This window comes from Xiphophorus maculatus, chromosome 1, assembly GCF_002775205.1.
Source record: "Xiphophorus maculatus strain JP 163 A chromosome 1, X_maculatus-5.0-male, whole genome shotgun sequence".
Taxonomy (NCBI): domain Eukaryota; kingdom Metazoa; phylum Chordata; class Actinopteri; order Cyprinodontiformes; family Poeciliidae; genus Xiphophorus; species Xiphophorus maculatus.
This window is the reverse complement of record NC_036443.1, coordinates 10,250,844-10,272,108: the sequence shown is the minus strand read 5'-3', so window position 1 is coordinate 10,272,108 and position 21,265 is coordinate 10,250,844. Positions and strand designations below refer to the sequence as shown.

At 40.3% G+C, this 21,265-nt stretch overlaps 1 protein-coding gene across 4 annotated transcripts in view; it reads left to right on the top strand.

Annotated features, from left to right (window-relative positions):
- ubr4 (ubiquitin protein ligase E3 component n-recognin 4) overlaps window positions 1-21,265 on the top strand; it is a 51,223-nt gene that overhangs the window by 14,972 nt on the left and 14,986 nt on the right. The window contains exons 20-68 of one of the 4 annotated variants that reach the window (XM_023337368.1): window positions 23-146; window positions 281-360; window positions 473-601; window positions 757-939; window positions 1,218-1,340; window positions 1,426-1,655; window positions 1,763-1,881; window positions 1,984-2,081; window positions 2,644-2,801; window positions 2,914-3,120; window positions 3,228-3,329; window positions 3,404-3,504; window positions 3,748-4,135; window positions 4,273-4,336; window positions 4,505-4,696; window positions 4,964-5,034; window positions 6,496-6,643; window positions 8,935-9,168; window positions 9,302-9,472; window positions 9,586-9,768; window positions 10,214-10,372; window positions 10,482-10,634; window positions 10,712-10,939; window positions 11,143-11,300; window positions 11,417-11,591; window positions 11,897-12,098; window positions 12,253-12,416; window positions 12,613-12,829; window positions 12,979-13,192; window positions 13,706-13,738; window positions 14,012-14,075; window positions 14,201-14,335; window positions 14,526-14,700; window positions 14,850-14,981; window positions 15,479-15,600; window positions 15,797-15,908; window positions 16,061-16,191; window positions 16,450-16,627; window positions 17,234-17,338; window positions 17,700-17,837; window positions 18,220-18,388; window positions 18,587-18,791; window positions 19,290-19,403; window positions 19,655-19,864; window positions 19,956-20,105; window positions 20,192-20,419; window positions 20,510-20,588; window positions 20,695-20,943; window positions 21,051-21,219. In XM_023337368.1, coding sequence (XP_023193136.1) covers window positions 23-146; window positions 281-360; window positions 473-601; window positions 757-939; window positions 1,218-1,340; window positions 1,426-1,655; window positions 1,763-1,881; window positions 1,984-2,081; window positions 2,644-2,801; window positions 2,914-3,120; window positions 3,228-3,329; window positions 3,404-3,504; window positions 3,748-4,135; window positions 4,273-4,336; window positions 4,505-4,696; window positions 4,964-5,034; window positions 6,496-6,643; window positions 8,935-9,168; window positions 9,302-9,472; window positions 9,586-9,768; window positions 10,214-10,372; window positions 10,482-10,634; window positions 10,712-10,939; window positions 11,143-11,300; window positions 11,417-11,591; window positions 11,897-12,098; window positions 12,253-12,416; window positions 12,613-12,829; window positions 12,979-13,192; window positions 13,706-13,738; window positions 14,012-14,075; window positions 14,201-14,335; window positions 14,526-14,700; window positions 14,850-14,981; window positions 15,479-15,600; window positions 15,797-15,908; window positions 16,061-16,191; window positions 16,450-16,627; window positions 17,234-17,338; window positions 17,700-17,837; window positions 18,220-18,388; window positions 18,587-18,791; window positions 19,290-19,403; window positions 19,655-19,864; window positions 19,956-20,105; window positions 20,192-20,419; window positions 20,510-20,588; window positions 20,695-20,943; window positions 21,051-21,219 — 7,673 coding nt within the window. Of the gene's footprint in view, window positions 1-22; window positions 147-280; window positions 361-472; window positions 602-756; window positions 940-1,217; window positions 1,341-1,425; window positions 1,656-1,762; window positions 1,882-1,983; window positions 2,082-2,643; window positions 2,802-2,913; window positions 3,121-3,227; window positions 3,330-3,403; window positions 3,505-3,747; window positions 4,136-4,272; window positions 4,337-4,504; window positions 4,697-4,963; window positions 5,035-6,495; window positions 6,689-8,934; window positions 9,169-9,301; window positions 9,473-9,585; window positions 9,769-10,213; window positions 10,373-10,481; window positions 10,635-10,711; window positions 10,940-11,142; window positions 11,301-11,416; window positions 11,592-11,896; window positions 12,099-12,252; window positions 12,417-12,612; window positions 12,830-12,978; window positions 13,193-13,705; window positions 13,739-14,011; window positions 14,076-14,200; window positions 14,336-14,525; window positions 14,701-14,849; window positions 14,982-15,478; window positions 15,601-15,796; window positions 15,909-16,060; window positions 16,192-16,449; window positions 16,628-17,233; window positions 17,339-17,699; window positions 17,838-18,219; window positions 18,389-18,586; window positions 18,792-19,289; window positions 19,404-19,654; window positions 19,865-19,955; window positions 20,106-20,191; window positions 20,420-20,509; window positions 20,589-20,694; window positions 20,944-21,050; window positions 21,220-21,265 lie in introns of all 4 variants that reach the window. The other 3 variants (XM_014469186.2, XM_023337374.1, XM_023337366.1) reach the window with 3 other exon arrangements.

Here is a 21,265-nt window from a genome sequence, read left to right as displayed (position 1 = left end):
GTTTGATGAACTTTCATTGCAGGTGCAGTACAACCTCCTCACCCCGCCATCTGGTTCTATTCAGGAAGGTGGAAAACGTAGTAGTCTCCCACTTTACTATGGATTCAAAGAGGTGGAGGAGAACTGGGCCAAACACTGTTCAGCAGGTAAATCCTAAAAATCACTTAATTTTCTTCCAGCCCTTTTTTTTATGAAGCTGCTCTACCTTTTGATTTATTATACTGCTATTACATTAGTAAATCTTTCTAACTCCAAATTCATTTTCAATACTTTTTTTAAGATTCAAATGTTCAGCCCAAGTTCTACTGTGTGCTGTCGCCTGAGGCATCTGAAGATGACATCAGCAGGTTGGATAGTAAGGTACAGTTAACTTTAGTAAGGTTTCTGAGTCCTTTCAAATCTACACAGTTATTAATAATACAGTTTACTGTAAATACCAGTTAATGAAGCCTCTTACTGTTTATCTTGTCAGGTATTTCCAAAGCTGGTCAGTGGAGCAGTTAAATATGATGAGCTATATGTGTGGCTGGTCTCACTCCTGGAAGCAGGCTCTCAGTTTGATACAGCCAGAAGACAGGAGAGCAAACCAATCACTCCTGTGGTGAGTTCACCATGTCCAAGCTGAGCAAACAAGCTTTGGGTGATATTTTATTGAAGTTTTATGATAATATTTGAGATACCATTAAGAAATATGTCATATTGATGACTTTGTAAGCTCATTACATCGTCACCTAATGCTGTTTGAACTCGACACAGGAGGCCTGCTCCCTTCAGTACTACTTCCTGGTACTCTGGAGAATCCTGGGAGTGTTACCACCCTCCAAAGCTTTCATGGAGCAGCTGAAGACCGGCTGCAGCGACCCCAGTGAAAGTGACATCTTGCATACGCTGCGGTGGTCCTCGCGTCTGCGAGTGTCTACGTACGTTCACTGGATCAAGGTTCGTTTCAGCTTGAAAGTACTACTGCTTGTTTTAAAAGCAGAAGAGTCACTGTGGAAAAGTATGTGTCATTTGACATTAGCTAATAATCACTTTTATGTTTTTTCCACTTTAAATTAGTCATTAAAACTGAAAATGTAATTTTGTTTTCCAAAATGATGAATATTCAGAGACATTTTATTTGTGGATTAAAAAATGTATTGCACCACACTAAAGTTGTGCTGATTTATCTTTATTAACTTGTGGTTTTTGTGGCATTGTTCTGCCTGCATCATCAGGAGCACTTGGTAAAGCAGGGAATGAAAGCAGACCAAGCAGCATCTCTTGTTGAGACGACGGTATCAAAGTGCAGCACTGTGAAATATGATGTGGAGCTTGCAGAGGAGTACATTGCCAGACAGGTATTGACTACTACCATCTCTCTTTGTTCCTTAAACAATATTCTATACCAACTAGTCTCCCTTTGACAAAAATATTCTGTTTCAGATTTCCACCTTTTCAAGTGTTGATCCGAACGTCGTCCTTCCACTTCATCAGCTGCCCTCCTTGCAAGCTATTTATACTCTGGATGCAGTCATCTCTAAAGTCCAGGTTTCATTAGACGAGCATTTGTCCAAGGTTGCAATCGAGGCCGATGCCCACAAGTCCTCCGATGTCACAAAAAACTTGCTGCCTGCTACGCTACAGCTCACAGACATTTATACTGCCTTCACAAGGTAAGAATCAACCACTTGTGGAAGCCATTCTTTGCTCAAGTTTACTCTTGAATCATATTTTCTTAAATATTAAAAGAATATAAGAAGTCTGATTTAACTTTTATTAGATCCTACCTCCTGCTAAACATCCCAGAGGAAGGTGAAAACAAGCTGACTGATGCAAAGCTCCAAGGTTACGCTGCAGTTCTGTCCATTGGCTCCACGCGCTGCAAGGCCAACCTGCTGGGTATGTTTTTAATTTTTTGGAACTCCAGGCAAATAACACAATTGCTTTGACAACTCTGTGTAATATATTACTTTTAACCTAATCTTAAATTAAACTTTACAGGTCATAACTTGATGCAGAACTTGCCATCAGCTGTACAAACGGTATGTGAGACTTGGAACAGCGTCCACACTAATGAGTTCCCCAACATTGGCTCATGGGTAAGTGAAGAAACTTCTTGTTTTTTTTTATATAGTTCAATTTTGGCCAGAGCTTTTTAATTAAGTTGATCTTTATGCTGCATCTGGTCACATTATATAAATGTTAGCTTCACCTTTTATTAGCTTTGTCAAACAGTTGTCTTTTATGCTCGTAGAAAGGCAGGAATTAAAAATGTATTTTCATACACACACTCTCCATCCAATCATAAAAAGTCCCAGAGGTGCATAATATATGTGTGTCCACCGCACCTTTCAGATTTTTAGTTGTCAAAAGATTTAATAACCATCAATGTAAGGTATGGACAATAAAATATCTTTGTTGCGAACAGTTAATATTGTAATTCAGATGATGCGATAGTTTGCCCACTATACTGATGACTATTAATAATTTTGTTGAGCACTAAAAAGCTGTCAGTAGGGAAGGTAGAGTACAGGATTGACTTAAAACTTACTGCATTTATATACAGTGCATTTGCATGTATCTATAAATGAGGAAATTAAATAAAAATTGTATCAAATATTTCTATTGCTGAAATAAATGTTATCTTTTTTTTTTTCTCAGCGAAATGCGTTTGCTAATGATACCATCCCATCCGAGAGCTACATCAGTGCCATCCAAGCAGCTCATCTGGGGACTCTGAGTTGTCAGTCCTTGCCTTTGGCCTCTTCTCTAAAACACATCCTTCTCTCATTGGTTCGCCTCACTGGTGACCTCATCGTGTAAGTTGCAGTTTCTTTATGTTTTAAAATTAAAAAAACTTTAGTGTTTTAATAGGACTTGATTTCTGTTAGCCGTCTCCTTTTAATACTGTTGGTCGTTCGTCCCTTTTAGTACAGAAGAGCTGAATCCCACTCAGGTTGTGAGCACGCTGCTGCCCCTGTTGCTGGAGAGCAGCACAGAGTGCGTAGCAGAAATCAGCAGCACCTCGCTGGAGCGCATTCTTGGCCCGGCAGAGTCTGACGCCTTCTTAGCCCGCATCTATGAGCGTCTGGTCACAGGATGCTACAATATCATTGCAAATCACTCAGACCCTCACAGGTATGCAACAGGAGATAGGATTCATTCATGTCGCTTTTAATATCACGAAAATATTTTGTTGTGTTGTTGATGAATACAAACAGAAATGGTCTTTGATGTATTTTCAGTGGCCTGGATGAGTCGGTTCTTGAGGAATGCCTGCAGTATCTGGAGAAGCAGCTTGAGAGCAGCCAGGTTCGAAAAGCGATGGAGGAATTCTTTTCATTCAGGTATCGGTTCTGCTGACGCCGTAGGTAGCTTTATGTAGCATCTTCTTCTGTAACATGATGTGTTTCTTTTTCAGTGGTGAGCTTGTCCAGATTATGATGGCCACAGCCAATGAAAACCTGTCTGCAAAGTTCTGTAACAGAGTGTTGAAATTCTTCACCAAGCTCTTCCAGCTCAGTAAGTTTACTGTCAGAATGTATTTAAAATTTAAAACAACCAGGTATCTTGATGCTCAGTTTTGATCAATTAGAAATTGAAATAAGTCTTAATATCTATATGGAAAGCAAGAACTTACAATATATAATAATTTTTTAGGCCTAAATGAAACAAATGGAGGAAAAAATGGAAAATCTTAACTCATAAGCCAAATAACAAGAAAATAATTTAATTGTAATGTAATTAATATTTTATTCTCTGTAGCTGAGAAGAGCCCAAACCCAAGCCTGCTGTGTTTGTGTGGTTCTCTGGCCCAGCTGGCCTGTGTGGAACCGTCTCGCCTGCAGTCCTGGCTGACCCGCATGACGGCGACGCCGCCCAAGGACACGGAGCAGCTGGAAGTGGTGCAGGAAAACCGACAGCTGCTGCAGCTGCTCACCACTCACATTGTGCGTGACAACAGTCAGGTTGGCGAAGGAGTCTGCACCGTCCTCCTCAGCACACTTATTCCCATGGCAACAGATATGTTGACCAATGGAGATGGAACGGGTTTCCCTGAGCTCATGGCCATCATGGCAACTCTGGCCAGTGCAGGGCAGGGGGCTGGTCACCTGCAGCTTCACCGGGCGGCGATCGATTGGCTGACAAGGTGGTAAGGAGCCACTTTTATTCACTGAAGGGCCCTTCCAAATTTTTCAGGAAATGTATTTGTTTGGTGACTGCATATACCTGAAATGTTTCAATGTACAAGTATTTGTACATTAATATAAAATGTATATTTTTTTACAGCAAAAAGTATTTGACACAAAAGAATGTGGTGGAGAAAGTTAGCACCAACTTATCTCATGGAAAGGTAATTCATTTTTATTTTATTTTTTTAACTTTTTTTCTGTGAATCATCCAAATGTCTAACATATTGTTCTAATTGATTATATTTATTTCATTTGTTTAAAATTATTGTATTTATGCTCTCAAGCATGTGCTAGCTTTAATTGATATTGTGCTTATCTTCCATTCTCAGCATGCCGTAATGCTAGAATGCTCGTGCCACATAATCTCCTATTTGGCTGATGTGATGAACGCCCTGAGGCAAAGCAGCGGTCAGGGCACCTCGGCTCTACTTGTGGAGGGAGAAGAGAAAGCAATGGAAGTGGACTCGGACTGGGTGGAGGAGCTGGCAGTGGAGGAGGACGATTCCCAGGCAGAAGACTCTGTAAGATGTCATGCTTCAGCTCCGGTTTTATTGAATAATAATAGTAGCATAACTTTTGTATCCGAATGGTTTATTTTTATCTTTTAAAAAATCATCTTTGAGTGCACAGTATTCTTAAAAAAAAAGTCATTAATTTCTAAAAACATTTCAACATTTTTTGTCACTTATTTCATTCTGCAGCACGTTATTGCTCTGAGCAAGATTAATTATTTATTTGTACAGTATACAACAAAACATAGAAATAAACATGTTGTTGTTGCTTGACAGGATGAAGACTCACTTTGCAACAAACTCTGCACCTTCACCATAACTCAGAAGGAGTTCATGAACCAGCACTGGTAAAGACAAATTTGTATCCAGTAGTTTGCTCTTATCTTTGAATCAAAACAACTTGAAATTGTAATCCATATATTTTACATTTCCTAAACAATTGCCAAGCATCTTTTCACACTTCAAACTTTTTGTTTGTCAAGATAATGCAAGCTATCAATCTATCGCTCACCAGGCCTTTATCTTTATCATATTAATGTGAATAGACACTGGCTGGTAAGAGATTCTCATGGTAGGATAACCTTGAGTGAAAATACCTTGATGCACAATGTAGCATTAATCATAGCATTTATTATGAAATAGCTAAGATTTTTTATTTTGATTATTTTCAAACTAAAGCATAAATGTAGACTAAAGGTCATTAAATACAATACCAGTTTTCAAAAGGTTTCTGCAAAAATGTTATATCGTTCTTTGGTATTCTGCTCTTTAAATACAACAAAGTGATACTATTTAATGTTGGTCTGTTTGGGTCAGCTGCTTGATGGGCATGCAGGTTGCATGGTTGCAGCTTTGCCAGCTGTAGTTTTGCCACTGTTCTGCTTTATCCTCTGCTCAGACCAGCACTTTCACATAGAAAATGGGTTTAGGATTTAACCAGGACTGGTGCTAAAGCCAGTTCACGACTGAGAGTCATGCGAGGGAAATGTCTTTACATCATAGTAAATGACCTCCCTTCCTGCGTTTTTTTGTGTGTATGTGAAATAAATGAAACTACGGAGACAGTCCAAAAACACAAATGAAACTAATTATCCCCACATTTCTTCAAACACATACCCACATGTCACAGCTGTGAAATATTAACTGTGTTTTTATCAAGAGAAATGCTTTAGTCTTACTTAGCTAGTATCTCATCTGCACAAGGAGCGCTGGAAAATTTTAAAATGTTTATTTTTTTAAAGCAAGTTTTGTTTTCACAACCTGGCAGTATTCAAAGACAGACAAAGTCTGAAGTAATATTTATGGACTCAGTAGAAATAATCAGCTGTTACGACAGCTTATGCATCCCTTTAGTTATTTTCAGAGACGAGATTACAAAATTACATGGGGGACGACAATAAACAGTTTATTATTCTGATGCTAATATGACATTTTATGATTGTGTTGTTTACAGGGTTTTTATTGAAGAATTAGACCAAACCAAAAGACAGCTTTTAACATGCAGCTCACAAAGTTTAGCTGACCACCAGCATCAGTTTGGAGCTGGACCAGAGCCAGAGTTTGGCCTGGTGGAAACAAGAACTAGCACTAGAGTCAAGCACAAGCACTGGAACCAGTTTAATGAAAACACTTCCTCTGTCATCTCCTTATCAGGACAGTAGTGACCCTGTGACAGAACATTTTAATGTGTTTCAAATCGCAACTTGTTCAAACCTCAGAACACGTCAATACCGTTAACCGGCCCATGCCTAGTTGCTGCGCTAATGTACCAGACATTTGACGTTCATCTGTTGTTTTTCCTATTGTAGGTACCACTGTCATACCTGTAAGATGGTAGATGGGGTAGGTGTGTGCACAGTGTGCGCCAAGGTCTGTCACAAAGACCATGAGATCTCCTATGCCAAATATGGCTCTTTCTTCTGTGACTGCGGTGCCAAAGAGGATGGCAGCTGCCAGGTGAGACCGAATACCTCAGGTCATCATGGGAAGAGAACAACAGCGGTAACTTTGGTTTGCAAGTCATTCCCCCATTGACTTCCATCCAGTCATTTCATTTGATCAGGATTATAGCTAGTCCACACCTGTGGCCAGAATTAAATGCTACAATTGCCTGACCTTATGTTTTAGCGTGTAGCAAAAAGCCCAGCTTTCCTAGTTAACCTGTAATGTTGGTTTTGTAAATGTGCATGCGAAGAGAAAGCCATCCACTACATGTTTCTGTGTTTATTGTTTATTGTGGAGTAGCAAAGACCTGCAGTGTTGTTTGTGGATTGTGTTGTCTGCTTCAATGTCTGTTACAATTGTAAATAAGAGCTTGGTGCAGTTTCATGTATATGATTATTATTTTACTTTTGTGGTTGTTTGCACACAGTTTTCTTATGTTTTAGAAAGGTAACAATACATGCTCTTAGCATGCCTAAAGTTAAATTTAGGTTATTAATCTGAGAAAATTATTAACAGCCTAGTTTTACTGAGCTTTTTAATGCATTTTGGACTAAATTTGTGTCCACCTATCATAGGGGTTGAACCAATTAGTCGACTAGTCGACTCTAGGACGTCTCGCGAGTTTTTACATTTCATGTCGACTAGTCGCAGTCATGTGATTGCCGGTGGTGACAGCCTGTGCTGATCTGACAGCACAGTATACGTCACAAGACAGAAGAAAAATAAGTTAATACATTAGTTTAAATGATATGTAGATGGATGCATATTTGTGGTTTTACAGTGTTTTTAAAAGGAGATGGAGTTGCAGCTGCAGTCCACTACAAAACACAAGCCGTCTAAAACTCGCCCCCTTCCCGCTAAGGATGTCACTTAGCCGCTCGCGAGTGTCTTTGTCACGACGATCTAACTAATACATTATGATGTTATGTTGCTGATTAAATAAAGATCTGTGGTAATGACAGCTGCTGATTAAATAAAAGCCTGTAGTTGGTAATGACAGTGTATACTTGTCTGACATATATATAGCCGTGAGTTCGGGCTAAGAATGACACTTCGTGCTTAGAAGTGTCATCAGATCAGCTGTCAGAGTGTATGACACTCTGACAGCTGATCTGACAGAACACTGGCTACAAAATGGCGTCTTCAAAACAGATCGAGGACAAAACCCACATCTTGTCAAACAGGTAGAAATTACTGGGTCCTTGTATGACAATGTGCTCTTAGCGAACTCTTAGCGAAGAGAATATTGACAGCGAGTGAACTTTATTTTACCCCCGCCCCCGCGCCACCTCTTTTTATTGTTTTTACATGCCATCTAAAAGATGTGCGTTTCCTTTTGAATGTTGGTTTCCCAGCAACTTATTATTTATCATAAACTATCCCGATGTTTTGTTGTTTCACTTGTTGCTGTTCTGTATAAATGCCGTATTTTTCCGTGAAAACGGGTAATAAAGCCTGTACGTTACTCCAAAGCTTTGCGTCTTGCGTTGCTATGACGTCACAACGACTAGTCAACTCGACATCGACTCGACTTTTATCATGTTGACGTTGACTAGAAAATATCTTAAATCGTTCAATCTGCTGAGTCAGCAGAGCTTCCTGCCGCGCATCGGGCGGAGGAGAAGCAGGTGGTTTCGTTGAATTCAGTTGTAACCAAACGGGATCCGTTCATAACAAGTTTGGCTTGTGATGTTCCAAAAGCTCCATGTAGTCAGTGTGATAATTTGACTCCTATAGTAACTATCCAGAGATCATCAGCATCAGCCGGTGTTTAGAAAAAAAAAGTCAGACCCGACTTTGTGCAACAAACTTTTCCCCGCTGCTCACGAAGAATCTCCATAATAGACTTAGTAAAAGCAGGAGAAGGGGAGAGAGTGTGTGTGTGTGTGTGGGGGGGGGGGGGGGGTGTCAATATTTGCCGTGAAAATAGCTAATAAAGCCTCCAAGTAGTTGTGAAGGGTTTTTGCGCTTACGTCACTATGACGTCACCGCGACTAGTCGACATCGACTCGACTATTATCATGATGTAGTCGACCTTAAAAAATATGTAGTCGTTCAACCCCTAACCTATCACCATTTCTCAAATGATTGTTTACTGAATGCTTAAAAAGTTAAGGGAGCTAGTGACATGAAAACACTTAAATTAACCTAACTGTAAAGCTCTTAAAGTTGAAATAGCTGTGTATGATGTAATACCAAAGTGTGCATTGATTAAAACTAAGCATTCTGCTGATTATAGCTTTTTTTTTTTTTTAAATCTCAACTTTATAAAGAGTTTTCACTGGTTTTACTTTTACCCACAGGCTTTGGTGAAGCGCAGCCCCAGCAGTGGCATTAGCTCAACTCTGAAAGAATCATCAGCTTTCCAGAGTGAGATGCGGATGCCTGAGAGCGCCATCAGACACCAGAACGCCTCTCCATCCGAAAAGGGCAAGGTCACAATCTGTGATGGCAAATCCAGTGATGAAGAAAGACCAAAGAAAAACAGTGTCTGCAAGACCATCGAGGGCTGCCAGGAAGAGTTGCTAGCACAAGTGGTTAGAGAAATCTCTTCATTTGTTTCACTCCATATGATACCCAAGTGTGGTGCCCCTATATTTTCTCTAGATTTATTTGTGCATTCAATGTGCATTACAACACCTGTGGTTTTGGCCCATTTTTTTGCGACAGATGGGATCATCCACTGCTGCCGTCATACTTGAAATGCTCATGTTTTTGATGGAAGCCATCCAGACTAACTTCCAGCAAGCCTCCGCTGTAGGAAGCAGCAGCCGGGCCCAGAAAGCCTTGAATGAACTGCACACTCAAGATAAAAATGTTGAGATGACGGACCAGTTAATGGTACGATAACTAAAGGGCTGAAAGTGTTTATGAAGACACTTCAATGTCCTGATAGTTAAAATTTATGTAGATACACATAAGGGCGAAAATTTCTTTTTTTTTTTTTTTCTCAGGTGCCCACACTTGGTTCTCAGGAAGGAGCTTTTGAAAATGTGAGGATGAATTACAGCGGCGATCAAGGCCAAACAATACGTCAGCTCATCAGTGCGCATGTCCTACGTCGGGTCGCCATGTGCGTCCTCTCCTCACCCCATGGCCGCCGACAGCATCTTGCAGTTAGCCACGAAAAGGGGAAGGTAAGTGGAGCAGTCGTAACCTGGAAACAGCGTCAAGCCCAAACAGGTGACCAAATTTTAAAAATAGATTTTCATTGTGTTAAAATAAAAACGAAAATCTTATCGGGCTCTCTTGGTTGAAAGTCAGCTGCAATCAGTTCTACCAGATGGAAAACTACAGCTTGGATCAACACTAAATGTTAAAGAAGAGTGTTGCCATCAGATTAGCTGGTGCAGTTTAATATGGGGCATTAAATACACAAAAGTCTAATAAGAACAATCAATCTGTATTAAAGCTAATAAGTACTTTTACATATTTATAAGAATGTATTTCTTAGCTGTGTTTTACAAATCTAGTAAATTAGATATTGTTGCAGATAAACTTTTATTTGATTGCGGAAGGTTTGCTAGTAGCACACCAGATGATCTCTTTTTCTTTTTTGTACTTTTTACTCCCTGTTGACAGATAACAGTCCTGCAGTTGTCCACACTTCTGAAGCAAGCTGACTCTAGCAAGAGGAAGCTAACTCTGACCCGACTGGCCTCCGCCCCAGTTCCTTTCACCGTGCTCAGTCTCACAGGCAACCCTTGTAATGAAGATTACTTGGCTGTGTGTGGTCTAAAGGTAAGGAAACTAGACTTGTTTTTCCCCACTCAAAGTTATCCAAAAAGTTAAGCGTTATGCTTACTTTGCAATTCAGCATTTCACTAAAGTGCTCTTTCAATCTCTCCAGGACTGCCATGTACTAACATTTAGCAGTACAGGCTCCGTCTCTGACCACCTGGTGTTGCATCCGCAGCTGGCCACTGGCAATTTCATCATCAAAGCCATTTGGCTGCCAGGTTCTCAGACTGAGCTGGCAATAATCACAGCTGACTTTGTCAAGGTATGTCATGGCAAATTTGGTTTAAAAACAATATTGGTGGGGAAAATAAATTTATACTCCTTTCTATTTGTGAACAGATCTATGACTTGTCGGTGGACGCCCTGAGCCCCATGTACTACTTCCTGCTCCCCAGTTCCAAGATCCGCGATGCGACCTTCCTTTTCAACGAAGAGGGAAAAAACATTATTGTAATCATGTCCTCAGCAGGTTACATGTACACTCAGATCATGGATGAATCCAGCAGTGCCCAGCATGGGCCTTTCTATGTCACAAATGTCCTGGAAATAACCCATGATGATCTGAAAGTAAGTTGAATTAAAAATTCTACAAAAATATACAAGAAAAAAAACAAACGTAACTATTTTGCACTCTCAATATCTTTTAAAAAGAAAAAAACCTGATTTTATCTTAAGATCTTTTCATTTCATTTAGTCACATTGAAGATTTTTGTGAAGCTGCTAAAAAGCAATTGAGATAAATTCTTGCTTTTTTTTCTTTGTGATTGTAGGACAGCAATGGGCAGGTGGCAGGAGGTGGTGTGTCTGTTTACTACTCCCATGTCCTTCAAATGCTTTTCTTCAGCTACAGTCAGGGAAAATCATTCGCTGCCACCGTCAGCCGCAGCACTATTGAAGTGCAGAGGCTCTTTCCCATCAACATCAAAGGGTAACATTTGCTTGACAGTAGATATCGTTTCTTATTTTCTTGGCACAGAAATAATGCCAGTAAATATCAAAACTAGCTGGAGGAACTGACATACTTGTCGTCCTTTTTTCTTTTAGCTCCAACGGCGGTAGCAGCAAGTTGTCCCCGGCTCTGTGCCAGTGGTCCGAGGTGATGAACCATCCGGGTCTGGTCTGCTGTGTGCAACAGACGACTGGAATCCCGCTGGTGATCATGGTTAAACCCGACACCTTCCTCATCCAGGAGATCAAAACTCTGCCGGCTAAAGCGAAGGTAGGGTCCATTCACTGTCCTGCGCAGCAAAGCAAATATATTTATAGGCAAGTTTGAGAGGAGAAGTCAAGAGGGTTCTGAAAATGTCTACACAGATATGGAATTTGATTTCAGTATTTAGCTTTGGATAAGTGTGAAAAAATAAAAAACAATTTTTAAAAAATGTGACGTATTGATAACAAGATATGCAGAAATTCTGGAAGTAGAAAATAGTAAATACAGAAATCATGTTTGCTCCTGTAAATAATGTCTAACTGTCTTATTTATAATCTATTTTGGATATTTTTCTTTCGTCTCCTACCCAGATTCAGGACATGGTTGCTATCAGACACACGGCGAGCAACGAGCAGCAGCGCACAACAATGATTCTTCTCTGCGAGGACGGAAGCCTGCGAATCTACATGGCAAACGTTGACAACACGTCCTATTGGCTCCAGCCGTCTCTGCAGCCAACGTGTGGCATCAGCATCATGAAGCCAGTGCGCAAGCGCAAAGCTGCTGCTGCAAGTGAGTTTAAAAGCATTAAATGACTGCTTGAAATCTCACTAAACTCAAAAATGATTGGACTGCAGTATTGAGACGGAAATGTCACGTTGAGTTAAAAAAACCAGACCTATTAATACGACTGAAATCTAATGTCAATGCCATTCTTATATTTAAGCCACTCGGACCTCCAGTCAGGTGACGTTCCCAGTGGACTTCTTTGAACACAATCAGCAACTAACAGAGGTGGAGTTTGGGGGAAATGACTTGCTGCAGGTGTACAATGGGCAGCAGATAAAACACCGGCTCAACTCCACCGGGATGTATGTGGCCAACACAAAGGTAAATACTCCTTTTAACTCATAAATCTGTCAGAAAAAGTGCAAAATATTATTGTAGTTCTACCTTGTGTTGATAACCTGCTGTTGCAAAAGTCAGCAACCTGGAGTGCTTATGATTTATGTTACCTGTTTGCTATATATTGCAAACATAAAATTCAGAGCAGAGTCTTACTTTGCTTTGTCTTTTCTCTCTCTAGCCTGGGGGATTTACTGTGGAAGTGGTGAACAACAACACTTCAATGGTGATGACAGGCATGCGAGTGCAAGTGGGCACTCAGGCCATCGAGAGGGCTCCTTCCTATGTGGAGGTCTTCGGCCGGACCATGCAGATAAATCTGACACGAGCCCGCTGGTTCGATTTCCCCTTCACCAGAGAGGAGGCCCTGCAGGCTGACAAGAAGCTGTCCATATTCAGTAAGATTATAGATGTGGGAGATTCATCGAAAATATTTAACTTATTTGCTAAATATATAATATACAGCTTTATACTTTGAGCTGTTTCCAGTAAGTAGTTTTCTCATGCAGGTTTTATTTATTAATAAAATTTATTTTTTGTTTTCTAGTTGGAGCCTCCGTGGATCCAGCAGGAGTCACCATGCTTGACTCTGTAAAAATTTACGGTAAAACCAAGGAGCAGTTCGGCTGGCCCGAGGATCCACCAGAAGATTTCTCGGGATCGGTTAATAATGTGTGCAGCCCCAGCCTCAACCAGGGCAGTAGCAGCTCCGATGGCGACATCGCCACGCCAACCACGACCAGTGGCACTGTGCTGGAGAGGTACGGGGCCTTCCACTGTTTGCTTCGATCAGTTTTACTCTTCTAAATCCCATCAAATAAAAAACATCAAAACTCTCAACCTTTCTAATTGCATTTGGAATCTAAAAATGATTCTCACAGCAGCAGTAGGTTTTTCAAATATAGATTGTTGATCCCTTTGAGTTTTTTTTTTTTTTGCGTTGAAGATTTATTTAAAGAAAAATTGTACAAATCTTTCAGAATAATTTTTATTTTCTTGGCCTCCCTCATGTAAATCACGATAAAACATTCATCATATTGATTTTTTTTTTTTTGCCCTTTCTTACTGTTGTGATTAGTGTTTAAGTGAAACATGATAAAGTACAAGCTTCTATTTGGACAAAAGGGTTCTCAATACTGCATGGCTCTTGTGATCATCCTTTCTCGCATGCCTCTCTTTTGTTCAGCTGTATCATTAATTACACTTGTTTTTTTCTGTAATCCTCACTCTTGATTTTGTTCTTTTCCTTTTGCTCCCCCCCCCAAAAAAAAAAGTTCTGAAACTGAGTCCTTATCAACCTTGGACCGGTTAGTAACTGTCCTTTCTCTGCTTGATTGAATGTTGGGTTTTTTTTGTTTTTGTTTTGTTTGTGCACGTGTGCCACGTTGTGTGTCCATGCCTGAGACTGCAAACATGTCATGCAACATCCTCACGCTTGCAACAAATTTGTCTTTTTCTTTCTCTGAATTTATTCCCGCATTTTGTGTTGTTTGGCATTTAGATTAGGAAAGATTGCTATTGAGTTTTTCTTTTAAATTGGTTAAAGGAGAAGCAGAAATAATTCTCAATTTTCATTTCAGATTGGTGGTCAGCTCACTTGAAGCATTGGAAAACTGCTTTGCAGTAGGTTCATCCAATGAAAAGGTAAAGATGAAAAATTATACATATATGTATATTTTTAATGTATTGACAAGCTAGAATAAAACTTAGTCTTCTACTTTAACTCTTGTTTTTTCAAAGTGGTCAATTAAATTTTTTTAATTCTCCAGGAGAAAAACAAGGTTGCTGCTCTGGAGCTGGCCACTTTGCTTCTGTCCATGCCGACTCCAACGGGTGTCCAGCAGCAGACCAAGGGACTTCTGGCTAGTCTGCACACCAGCCGTACTGCTTACCACAACCATAAGGTGAGGAAGAAATGACGATGAAACATGTTTTTGCGGAACAGCAGTGACCTGCTGTGTTTTTCCTTAGTCATTTTTAAATATTTTCCCATTCTTTTGTCATTTTATTTAATTTGCGAAATAAAAGAAGGAACTAAATATTTACCGATGCGATGATTAACTCTGCACTGCGTTGTGTCCCTTGTCTCGCCAGGACCAATCCTTGCTGAGTAACGCTGTGCAGTGTTTGAACAGTTGCAGCCGTGAAGGAAAAGAACTTGACCCAGATGTTTTCCAGAGGCTTGTGATCACTGCACGCTCTATTGCAATCATGAGACCCAACAACTTGGTGCATTTCACAGAAAGCAAGTCATTGCACCATGACTCTGGTAAGAAGCTTTTTTTGATCATCAAAAGCTGCTTTCCAAGACTAGGGAACAGTACTTTTCAAGTTGGTTTGAACAAACTTTGAGGTACCAGCTTAAAAATAAATGGGAGTTTTAAGACCAATTCCTGTTTGAATATGTTTGTAAATTAGACTCGACAGAGGATGGGCAGAAGCACATGGATGGTGAAAGCTGTAACTTCATCGCTCAGCTTATGAATAACTTCTGGAAACTCCATTCCCAGAAACCAAAGAATGCATTTCTCGCACCTGCTTGCCTCCCTGGTAAGTGTAAACCTTATAAACGCCACTCTTCAGATGCATTACATCTGTTAACTGCACAAGTCACATGTTATTCGTAGGGTGTGTTTAATGTTTAAGTTGCTTGTACTGCTTTATACTTTATGCTTATACCTACTCTGCAAGAACAGATCATTTTTTTTATTCTTTTACTTGAAATAGCAAAAAAAAAACAACAAAAAAACAATGTTCTTCCTGACCTGGAAATTCCATACTTCACAACAGCTCTACTGTAGAGTTCCTGTTCTTATAGGTCCATTCCAGTGCAGCATTTGTCATTGTATTTTTTCCTGACTAGTCAGAATGTTTCTCTGAAACAACACAAGGAAAAGTGTTTTAGAACAAGCTCCAAGAACAGAATTATGTGAATTTAACATCCTGAGAAGGACAAAATTCTCTATTGGTGCAGAGCATCTGTTGGCCTTATTGTGATTTCTGATATCAGGGTGTGTTGTGTTTACATCTTCCTTATTCCTACTAAGGCCTGACACACGTGGAAGCAACAGTTAATGCTTTGATCGACATCATACATGCCTACTGCACATGTGAACTGGATTACATCAATTTAGCTTCCAAAATCTACATGCAGATGTTACTGTGTCCGGTAAGTAGCACAATGTGTTGCCATTATGTATCACAAACGATCGGTCATCCTAATACTGAGACTACCATTTTATTTAACTCAATGGGCTTATTTTTAATCATGTGGTTAAGACACAAGCTGTTGTATTAATCGTTTGTAAGAGCAATACAAAGTCATGAAGTAATTTTTTATTTTTTATTTTTGGAAAACTCATTAGGACACTGCTGTGAGCTTTTCCTGCAAGCAGGCTTTGATCAGAGTGCTGCGGCCAAGAAACAAACGCCGCCATGTGACACTTCCATCGCCCCCACGCTCTAACACACCTATTGGTAAGCTAGCCAGAGATAAACACAAAGTCCTTTTGATTTCATGTAGGTGTTGTAAAATATAACTTCCCCTACAGTTATGTTATCTATACTAACGAGTGTTATGAGAATGGTGTAGCTAGTTTTCTAAAGCTTCCTGATTCATACTTGGTCAGGAGACAAGGATGATGACGATGACGATGATCCGGATGACAAAATGCAATCGTCTGTGATGACTGGAGGAGAAGAAGGTCAACAGGAGAGCCAGGAGCAGAATGAAGTGGATCATGGAGACTTTGAGATGGTGGTGAGAATAAACGGGATGAAAAAATGTATCTGATCGCTGTATCACTTTTCTCTTTTTTTTATTTGTAAAAAAAAATGTTTATGACTTAATATGAATAACTTTACCTTAACATGTCTTTTTTTTTTTCTTCAAAATTTTCAACCTAGTTTTTCGTTGCAGACTGATATCCATGCATTTCTACAGACCCTATATTATCATATATAGTTTAAACCTGTTTATTGGGCAGAAGTAAGGCCTTTTTTGTGGCTCTCCTCCTAGTCTGAGTCAATGGTCCTGGAATCAGCAGAAAATGTTAACAATGGAAATCCTTCTCCTCTGGAGGCTCTGCTGGCCGGAGCCGAGGGATACCCTCCTATGCTCGACATCCCTCCTGATGCTGACGATGAAACTATGGTAGAGCTTGCCATTGCGCTCAGCCTTCAGCAGGACCAACAAGGTAATTTTCAATCTATCTTTTAGAAACCTGGTAATATAAGCACGGCAAAAACACAAACTCTTACCAAGTATATTTGGTCTAGTTTCTAGTGCAAATATCTTGTTACACTTGAAATAAGAAAGCTAACATGCAAGTAACTTTTTCAGCAACATATATATATATATATATACACACACACACACATATACACAGGAGCTTGTTTTAAGTCAACAATTCCTTAATATAAAGTTCTAGTTTCACTGAGATTATTTCACTCATAAGACTTTTTTCCATGTTATAAGTGAAATCATTTTCCAATACTTTTTCAGTATTAAGGAATTATTGACTTAAAGCAAACTCCTATATCTTGCTGAAAAGTTACTTGTAAGCTAGTCAAGTCTTGTTTTCAGAAATTTGCATTATATTCAAATTCGATTCAATTCGATTCAAAAATATTTGGTAAGATTTTGTGTTTTTCCAGTGAACATGTGTTTTTAGGGTAACGTCTTGAAGCTGTTCACAGAAAACACACATACCACTAAATATAATTGTTGTCCTTTTATATTGTCATTAAACCCTCTTTTATTATGTGTTTTAGCACCTAAATGTACTTTTTGTCATTTTCAGGCAGTAACAGCAGTGCTCTGGGCCTTCAGAGCCTCGGCCTGTCTGGCCAGGCTCCGAGCTCATCCTCTCTGGATGCTGGAACCCTTTCAGACACGACGGCATCAGGTAAGAAGACCTTTCCACCAGAACTGGAGAAAAAGCAGAAAAAGCTTTTACTCAGTTTTTATTCCTGCATTTTCACAGTTTTAGCACTGTGAATTTATTTTTTGTTGAATATGTAATTTCAAATCTCAACACATTTATAGTTTTCTTTTTATTATTTTAATTGAATCTCTTCATCTTTTATTTTACCACTGTTCTGTGCCACTCTGACATTGTATCTTCACATCATGTTGCATGTAACATGTGTAGAAAAGAACATTGATTGTGTCTTTTGCTTGTTAGTAAACAAGTAAAAACAAAGATCATGTATCCTGGCCAGATGACCGCGGTGTATTTACTGTTACAGCTATTGCTATGATTTCAGCCCCGGCATCAGATGATGAGGGCAGCACAGCTGCTACTGACGGCTCTACGCTGCGGACCTCCCCAGCTGAGCACGGAGGCAGTGTGGGCTCAGAGAGTGGGGGTTCTGCTATCGACTCTGTAGCAGGGGAGCACAGTGGTGGGTTATTTGAATAAATTAGGCCAGTCTAATTTAGTAAGAGCACAATCATGCATGCCTTAAATTAGTTGTAGAAAATCCATTAAAACACATTTCTGCTCAAGTACAGTTGGTACATACAAGACCAGTAAGTTTTTCCATTTTTTTTTTGTCCTCTGATCACCTGTCTTATCTTTAATGAACACTTGAATAAGTTACCGCTCCTTTCTCTCCATGTTTCTGTACTACATTTTAAAGTTGAGAAAATGCAATCTGCTAGACCATGTAATTAAGTCCCTTAAAATAAGTAATTCCTTGATTCTTGGAGATTTTTCCTTGTGGTTTGTTGTGTTTTTAGCTTGCATTGTCATGTTTTTTCCCCTCCCCACATGCTTGTGCACAGTGTCCGGACGCAGCAGTGCATACGGAGACACAACAGTGGAGGGCCACCCTGTAGGTCCAGGCAGTGTGAGCTCCAGCACTGGAGCCATCAGCACCACAACAGCACAGCATGAAGGCGAAGGCTCAGAGGGAGAAGCAGAGACTGAGGGAGACATCCACACAAGCAACAGGCTAGTACTGTGAATTTTGGCTTATGTGGGTTGTATGGTGTTGTTTAGGGTTTGGAGTGCGACTGTGTGAAGTAACTTTGAACAGCCAGTGTCTTACCTCTACCAGACAGAAAGTAAGTTTGATCAGGGAGAGTTTATGATTCATAAAGCAGATTAAATTCTCTTTTGTGATTTCTTTTTTCTTTTTTTTCTCATTAGGTTGCACATGGTTCGTCTGATGCTACTGGAACGCTTGCTGCAGCATCTTTCTCAGCTCCATAATGTTGGTGGGGTTCAAGCCATCCCATATATGCAAGTTATCCTAATGTTGACATCGGACCTTGATGGGGAGGATGAAAAGGATAAGGGTGCTTTAGACGACCTGTTGTCGCAGCTCATCGCTGAGCTTGGAATACATAAGAAGGTAACTACACCGAGTCTCTGACGGGTAATTAGCAAGGAGTACATGCTCTGTCATTTGGGTCCTGCATACACACAGAGCCTTGTGAAATAAAACACTATAGAAAATGTTTTAGTTCCCCCCCCCCAGAGTGGAGACGTAAAAAAAGCAACCTCTGCCTATTATGAATCTGTGTGAACTGGAAAGACAGAGATGATTAGAACTGTTGCATGCCAGCGCTTGATTTTTGTGCTAAACACTTTAGCAACCCAGGAACAGTTTAAACTGCAAATGTAAACTGAAGATGTTATATGACTTAGAGGAACATCATTCTCAGGATGTTCTTTTGAAATTTCATGTAGTTAATGTAGTTATCACCACCTGATGCATCAAAGGTATTACAACATTTTTGGTTGAAATGGTGGATCTCTTCAAAATTATATCTGTTTTTTTTGTTTGTTTGTTTGTTTTTTGGAACATAAATGTAAATAGGTTTACTTAATCAGTATCATTCCTCTGCAGGATGTGTCCAAAAAGAATGAGAGAAGTACAATCAATGAAGTCCACCTGGTCATCATGAGGCTGCTGAGCGTCTTCATGTCACGAACCAAGTCTGGGTCCAAATCCTCCTCAGAGGTACGATGTCTTTTTGATGCAGCTTCATAGATATGTTTGAGAATAAATCAGTATCCATTGGAGAAAACTTGAGCAACACCAAGATGAACTTATTTGAGCGAGGACTTGAGTCGCTTCTTTACTTTAATGACAGAGCAGACCCTTTTTGAATTAGAAAAATTACCATCAGAAAAGAACATAGCTAAATTGTACTGTGGGATTTAATTGGCGAAAAGTATTGTGTATAATTTTTCCTTTTGTTCCGGTTTTAGTCGTCCTCCCTGATTTCCAATGCAACAGCAACGGCCTTGCTGAGCCTGGGCTCCATTGACTACTGTCTCCATGTGCTCAAGTCGCTCCTGGAGTTCTGGAAAAATCAACAGGGCGAAGAGGAACCCACTTCCACTAGTCAGCTCCTTCGCCCTCACACAGCCTCCTCACCCCCTGACATGAGCCCATTTTTCCTTCGCCAATATGTTAAGGTATCATCATAGCAGCAAACGTTAGCTGTGTTTATCCTGCATCACTTTTTTTGATGGTGGCATTTTGATGAGTTGTGATTTCTGCTACCAGGGACATGCCGCTGACGTGTTTGAAGCCTACTCCCAGTTACTGACTGAGATGGTGCTCCGGCTGCCATATCAGATAAAGAAGATTGCTGATACAAACCCTCGGATCCCACCTCCTGTTTTTGATCATTCTTGGTTCTACTATCTGTCAGAAGTGAGCTTTCATAAGCTTTTTTTGGATTTCTTTTTCGTTCCATCTTCGCATCAAATAATCCTGATCTCTCTCTTCTGTAATCTCAGTATCTGATGATCCAACAGACACCGTTCGTCAGGAGGCAAGTTAGAAAGTTGTTGCTGTTCATCTGTGGCTCCAAAGAGAAATACCGGCAGCTGCGCGATCTGCACACGCTCGACTCGCATGTCCGCAGCATCAAAAAGCTTCTGGAAGAGCAGGGCATCTTCCTTCGGGCAGGAATAGTCACCGCAACATCTGGCTCAGCTCTACAATATGACACACTCATCAATCTGGTTAGTGCCCTCTTTTCCCAATATGCTACATTCTTTAGGGTTTAACTCAGGTTAGTTAGGTAAGTAATTATTTTTCTTTTATTTTTGCAGATGGAGCATCTCAAAGCATGTGCTGAAATTGCTACACAAAGGACAATCAACTGGCAGAAGTTTTGCATGAAGGATGACTGTGAGTTGATTTAAATATTTCATCAGTGGAAACAAACATTTTGAAGCCAATGCTTTTAACATCGTTTGTGTCTCTGATCTTTCCCGTCATGCTCTTCGCCGTCCAGCCGTGTTGTACTTTCTGCTCCAGGTCAGCTTCCTGGTGGATGAGGGCGTTTCTCCAGTTCTGCTTCAGCTCCTGTCCTGTGCCCTGTGTGGCAGCAAGGTGCTGGCTGCTTCCTCCTCCTCTTCTGGCTCCTCCTCCTTTCCCGGAAGCGGCTCTGGCAGTTCTGGTCAGGGAGGAGCTTCCCAGTCCTCTCAAGGCAAATCTTCCAGCAAGAAAAGCAAGAAGGAAGACAAGGAAAAAGACAAAGAGAGTAAGACGTAGTGATTTTCAACCTGTGTCCAAATCTCCAGCGCTCCTAGTTTTTTAAGCATATAATCAGCAGAATCTGATGATTAAATCTCTCCCTCCTGATCACAGGCGATGGCGTCAGCAGCCAGGAAGATCAGCTGTGCATGGCCCTGGTCAGTCAGCTGAATAAGTTCGCAGACAAAGAGACTCTAATCCAGTTCTTGCGCTGCTTCCTCCTTGAATCAAACTCCTCTGCTGTTCGCTGGCAAGCCCACTGCTTGGCGTTGCATATCTACAGGTAGTGTTGAAACTTTTCATTTAGATATCGAATACAAAAGTACGCA